Raw genomic sequence first — 6,736 nt, 5'->3', positions numbered from 1 at the left:
AAAATTACATTATATTTCACAAGAAAACCATTAAGCACAGAAAATCTATTCGCAAAAGAGCCGTTGATGTTCCAGGATAAAAACCGAACTGGCGAGCTCATAGATTCACTGTCTTGCGATTTTTAGGACAACTAACATTCTAGTGTGTATGCCCAGGAACTTTGCAATCTACACAGAAAGGATTCTTCTTGCAGGGAGAGTCAGAGCTTGACTTGTGGTCACTGGCACCACATTTTGAGCAGAAAGCACTGTTAAAACAATTCGCAGCTACGTGGACAACCATGTGGCAATTGAAACAGTGACGGGGAATGAAAACGAATTCTTGAACCGGTAGTCAGTCAGCCCGAGTTTGGAAACGCACGAGACTTTCCGTATTGTCCAATTTTGCTACTCTTTCGGATTAAGTCTTTAAGTGCTGTGTCATTTAATTCCCTTGGAACTTGCTTCAGAACGGCAACGAAGAGTGGTTCTTTGACAGAGAGATTCAGACTGGGATCAGAACGTTTTAAAGTATTGGCTGTTTGATTCGCAGCTTTCTTTGACGAGACGACGAGCCTCCATTCATCTTTTTGACACCTGAGTTCACATATATTACTACCAGAAGTAGGGCATAGATTGTCTATATACGCTTTACGCTCAGATGGATCTTTCAGGTGTTGTGGTGTATTTTTCAAAATAACTGCAAATAAAGGCTTAGGGGTCAGGTTTTGTTGGGAGGCCGAGGGGGAGGGGCACTTGCTGAGGGACGAGTGACGTTTGTAATAAAACCATCAAATTTTCTCGACAGTTCATTAACTTTTGACACAACTGTAGAATTGACTGCCTCATCGACAGTCAGGAGGTCACCTGGGTTTAAAATCACGAATTTCGGGATACTGGCATTTTGCTTAGCCTGTGAGACCAGGTTCTTACACATATCAAGAATGTTCTCTTCATCCCTAGCATGAATCAGAACTCGCGGTGTGACGCTTAACTCTGTGTATAGAATCTTCCTTGCTTGCATAATTTGATCGTGATTGAAAAACGCAACAGCTGCATTCTCAATTGTTTTTTGTTTGACCCCATCAGTCAAAGACCGACTCAGGAAATTCAGGACAGGGCTCAGAATCAGCTTTTCCGCCATAGCGCAAAATTTACCTTGCAATCGCAAATAGTCCAAAGCATAATCCGTAAATCGTATCCAATCAAGCAGGCAGTGACGTCACATTGTCGTGATAGCTTTTTAGTCTGAGAAATTGTTTTCAAGGTCACTGAATTATCTCATGTTCAAACCACTGAATTAATGAGATTTCAAAATCTAAAAAGATAATCTCGCAAAGATTATCTGATATAAATATGATTATCAAGAATAAAATGCTGCATTTTCAGTGCTACTGAACTTTTTAATATCAAGAATAAATGCGAAAAATTGTTCTTGCGCCAATCCGCATGGAAATCCGCGGGTACAATTATAATAGAAATCGTTCATTTACGATTCAGCCAAAAAGTAAAAAAAATACACAATGGGCCAAAAATATTTGGCAGAGAAGACTTACGCTTGGCTTTTAATTTACGGAAAATTCAAGCAGCCAGAAATGCTGGATTTCGCTGGAACAACTTTAAATTTTCAAATTTGGAGCAAAGAGTCCTATCCTAACTACATCCAAGATGTGAAAACCAACTTAAAACTTCTAGAAAACGATTTAGGCCATTTTTGGCATTGTGGAGAGGGAGTGGTTATGTGTCCCTCAAATGTTGGTAATGGATGGCTCTCCTTTGATGGTTACCTTCAATATGGAGAAAATATAGAAGATGAATGGATTGCAATATATTTGCTCATGAAGATTTCAAAGGAATATCCGGATGTAATCATTAAGTAAGTGCTTTTTTTTATTTGGTCTGCTGTCAAATATTACAGGAAATAGCCCATAAGATTCCTTAGGCTAGGTGAGGTAGGGACAAACTAAACTTATTGGTAAAATTCTGTTTTAGCTACTTTTGGTTATTTTGGAATGGGGTTAGAACAGGAAAATGAAACTTTCAGGGATGGGTCTACAGGCCAAAGTATGTCCCAGGAAGGTATTTTGAAGTATCTACCTCCACTCCTTCTCCCTCTAGAGGGTCCTGAAATTTGCCTACATGACCCATTGAAATTTTAACAAAACAACATTTTACCTTTATTTTCAGTTATCAGTTTCTTTTTCTCTGGCTTTAGCTCTGAAAATGAAATTTCAGTTATTTGAGCAGAATTTTGGATATTTGTTTAGCCTTGTGACACCTGATAAGGAGACATGTTAAGAAAACAATTCTTACTTTAAAATATGTATAATGATCCTAGTTCTTATATTATCCAACGGGAGAACCTTTATGATCAAGTCTTTCCTCTAAAAATCCTCAAAAGAGAACAAGTTTCCAAATATCACCACATTGAAAATTCAATATTTAAGTCTTTTTAAATTGCCGCCTAATAAGTTCTTTTATAGATAGCGTTCATGCGGGTCTTTTTAATATTTTTTTTTAAAGAGCAGTGGCAAAGGGCAAATAGCAGTTGCATAAATACAAAATATTAATAGCAGGTGTGAAAATCAAAATGTTGTATTTTCGGCAAAAATACAAAATATGCATGGCATTGAAAAGAAATGAAATAATATAAGAAAATTATATAAAAAATCCGTTGATTTTGAATTGAAGTTATCAGGTTAGGTTAGGTTAGGTGACAAAAGATGCATGGAATTTCTATAATTTCAATTTACCAATACTTTTTCTTTAAACACGTTTTTTGACACACGTGCTAAACGCTATCTATAAAACAACTTATTTGGCAGCAGTTTACATCAGCAATTTCAAAAGACTTAAGCATTGAATTTTCAATGTGGTGATATTTGGAAACTTTTTTTCTTTTGAGTATTTCTAGAGAAAAGATTTGATGATAAAGGTTCTCCCGTTGGATAATATAAGAACTAGGAGGATTATACATATTTTAAAGTAAGAATTGTTTTCTTAACATGTCTCCTTATCAGGTGTCACAAGGCTAAACAAATACCGAATTTTGAGCCATATCAATGTTTTATTTCCAAAATTTAGGAAATGTATTTGCATATCTTTAAACCTCATAAATTGGGATTGAGCAAAGTTGTGAAGCTGAAAACAATTTTGTTGTACTTCATTTAAGCAGAAGATCTATTTTGCAAGGTTTCACTTCTATAACTCACAGATTTTTAAAGGTCAGGACCCTCTAGAGGGAGAAGGAGTGGAGGTAGGTACTTCAAAATACCTTCCCGGGACATACTTTAGCCTGTAGACTCATCCCTGAAAGTTTAATTTTCCCAACCTAACCCCTTTCTAAGGGAAATCCACCATATGGCTAATATAAGAGTAAAGTTTGTTTGTGATGCAAATGGATGCTATATTTAGATTGAGGATGCAATTTAAGGTAAATATTTGCACATTAGGGTGGTGGGGGTATATATTCTGTGAATGTATAGGTTCTAAAAAATTCATGAATTTCTTAGAAACATTGGAAAAACAAGGAAAAATTTATTGTGTGAGATTTTCAAAAGAAAAAATCATGGACACAAATAGTCAACTGAAGTTTATTAATAGTTGCATTATTGAACTCAGCTCAGTAGTGGGGTCTTTCACCACAGAAATCTCTTGCTGACTATTATTTGTATCCTTATTTTTTTTGTGATGATCATGAGGAAAATCAGCACCAATTTTGTAAATTGGTGCCAAAAACTAGAAAATTTTTCAAGCTCAAATAAACACCAATTTCTTTTAAAATTGGTGCTGATTTGGAAATCAGCTACATGTGCCCAGCTCTTAAGATGAAAGTGAAAATGTCATTTGATGCCTTGTTTATACTGTTTTGTGATTCAATAATTGCTTCTGGGGCTAGTTGTATCTTAAACCCTTAATAAGACTCAAAAGTTATTTCATTCTTGTAAACACACAAAGAAGTTATCAACGCTAAGTAAGTTATTGAAAAGTGGTTAAAAACATATCATTAGTTTACAAATAAGTTGTTCAAGAGTAATATATTCTAAAAATAATTATTAATAACAGCACACACCTCATTTGATAGGCAACTCAAATATAAACAATTCTCTTAGCATTTCAAGTTTTTCAAATGCCATTGACAAAAATAGTGCTGAATTTTGCAATTAAAAACTTTGCTGTTGACAATTCATGGTTTATATTTGCACATTGTGGGGTTGGGGCGGATAAATTTCATGGTAACTTGGCAGTGGGCCATATAATTTAGAAAAATAGAATCATTTAGGAAAATGGGATCAAAATTTTGCCAGTTTTGAAACAACTCAGGTCTTCTTTGGATAATATCCAAGGGGTTTGTGACTCAAATTACCCTTTTGCTAAAAAAAAATTATTGTTTTATTCCACATTTAATTGGTACTGTGGTTTATTGTGACAAAAATGAATGGTGACATATTTGGATATAGTACAAGAGAAAAGCCACCTGTATATGATCAAGGTGGGATTGTATAGATGATTTGTTGGATACACTGAATAGAGTCATATGCATAGAGGGCTAGGTGGTTGCTGACTTTGGGTATTGGGTCATTGATATAGAGAAAAAACAGTGTTGCTCCCTTGGGAATGCCACATAGGACTTTGTATGGTTGTAAGTAAGTATATTTGCTGTCTATTATGAAAAAGCATGCCATCTGAGATCTATCAGCCAGGAATTGTATTATTCAATCTACTAATTCTTAGTGGATTCCTGCTGTTGTTAACTTGGAATGAAATCAATTGTGCAGGGCTTTGTCAAATGCTTTGGCTAGGTCAAAATGAATCAAATCAATGTTAAGGTCTTTATCCAGTAGCTGGGTAGTCTGTTCTTAAGTATCTAAAAGGTTGGTTTTTACAGGTTTTCCTTGGAGGAAGCCATGCTGCTTGTTGGAGATGATACCATTGTTGAAAATTTGTTAAAGAAGTAGGGGGTGAATTGGGGAAAGTCCGACACCTTAACATGTTTTTTTTTGTTAAATTGACTCTCAAGATTTTTTTTAGGAGTATCTCATATCATCTTCTATCAACCTTTTTTTTTACAACAGTTTCCCATATTATTCAGTTTCTGATTTTCCCATATACTTTGCTTGTAGCCCATCACCAGGTCTCAAAGTTGGTGCAGTCTGCTATGTTGGACTTATCCCAGCTTTGGGGGAAGTGCAACATATCTTACTAGCTTTTTTCAACAATATGTCAAAAATAATATGACTTCACCATCTTAAAGGGCATCGAGGAATCACTATAAGTCCATAAGCAAACAATTTTTATGTCAAACTGACTGGCATCAAAAGGCCAGACCATACTTTTTTCTGCTGCTGTGGGGTAACTCCGACAGTGTCGGACTTACCCAACAGATAAATGTTACAAGTATCATAGCCGAGGTGCTCAAATCACTGAATGTAAATGATTGCTTGTATTTTAAAAAAGAAAAACATATCACACAAAATATGGTTTGACTCCAGATACAAAAAGTTACTCATATATGTTGTAGCTTACGTGTATGGGCATAAAACAAAGATCTACTGACGCTTGCTAGTAACTGCCTTGTACGATACAATAACCTGACGGATTTGGGCTATTTCAAATGGTCCGGTTTTCCCACTAAGTTTACTGGTCCTGCAAAATGTATTTGTCATCCACAGTATCGATATTGTCTTTCTTTGGCCAATTGAAAGAGTAGGTGGCAAGAATCAAGCAGTGAAGAAACTTGAGCTTAACTTTTCCCTCGTCAGGAAAGTCTAGAACCCTTCCTATGTAACCTTGTTCGTCATTCCTTGCATCGTATCTAACTGCATAGTACTCATTTAGCTTGGGAACAATCTTTTGCTTACTGGGTGTCTCCTTGTCATTACTGTCACTTTCTTGAATAGTATCTTGAATACTCTGATCATCCTCATAAGAGCCAAGTTCAAGGCTGATGTCTGATTCGCTATCACCCGTATCTCTATTGACTTCCCTCTTAAGAAAATCTTTTTTTTTTGATTTTATACCCTTCCCATCTGAACTTTTCTTCTTCTCTTTGCCTTTTGCTTTCAGATTTTCTTCCCTCTTAAGCACCTCTAGATGTTCTTTTGATGTCATCACTTCTGCCTCTCTTACAATTTTCTTCCGTTTTTCTATTCCTGAAACTGATTGTAGGTTGGGCCACTTGATTTAGTCAAGAAGAATCTCTTCAAAAGTTTTTGATTTGTTGCCAAGCATCTTCTTTGGACTAAAGGTAACAGAAAAGGTAATTTTTTCTAGTTCAGTGTTGACAGTGGTTGTGACTTTAGATGTGCCTGAATTTTCCTCTTGCTCCTTTTTCATTTGTGCATAGCATCTCAACTTGGTAGGTTCAAACTTGGTTTGGTCAATTATGGATGGGTTTACTCTCATTGGAACACTCTGATCAAAGATTCCAGTTGCTTTGAACGACTTTTCAATCAGACTAGGAGTGAAATAGGTATCCCATACCTTTGATAAGAGACATACAAAATCCTTCTTTGACAGAATGTTGCCAGGGTGCTCCACCTGCCATTTCGAGAGATTCTGATCATAAGACATTTTCATTCCCTTGAAAACCACTTTATCGAGAGGTTGAAGCATGTGGGATGCATGTGGAGGTAGCTTGAGAATTGTCACGTTAATTTCGTTTGCAAGTTTTGCAAGAGCAAGAGAAAGCTTTGCAAGTTTTGCAAGAGCATGTGTGCCATGTCCATCTAAGATGAGAAGTGCCTTTCCCTTTACA

At 36.0% G+C, this 6,736-nt stretch overlaps 1 protein-coding gene across 1 annotated transcript in view; it reads left to right on the top strand.

The window, feature by feature from the left end:
* Nucleotides 1-1,574: 1,574 nt before the first annotated feature.
* The window catches only part of LOC148942208 (protein ecdysoneless homolog), a 222,158-nt gene continuing 216,996 nt past the window's right edge, over nt 1,575-6,736 (top strand). Inside the window, exon 1 of the mRNA XM_089103380.1 lies at nt 1,575-1,855. Coding sequence (XP_088959506.1) covers nt 1,575-1,855 — 281 coding nt within the window. The remainder of the gene's footprint in view (nt 1,856-6,736) is intronic.

Source organism: Artemia sp. Qi Xiang Cuo, chromosome 17 (assembly GCF_049724085.1).
Source record: "Artemia sp. Qi Xiang Cuo chromosome 17, ASM4972408v1, whole genome shotgun sequence".
Taxonomy (NCBI): Eukaryota; Metazoa; Arthropoda; class Branchiopoda; order Anostraca; family Artemiidae; genus Artemia; species Artemia sp. Qi Xiang Cuo.
This window is presented reverse-complemented; position numbering and strand designations above follow the sequence as displayed.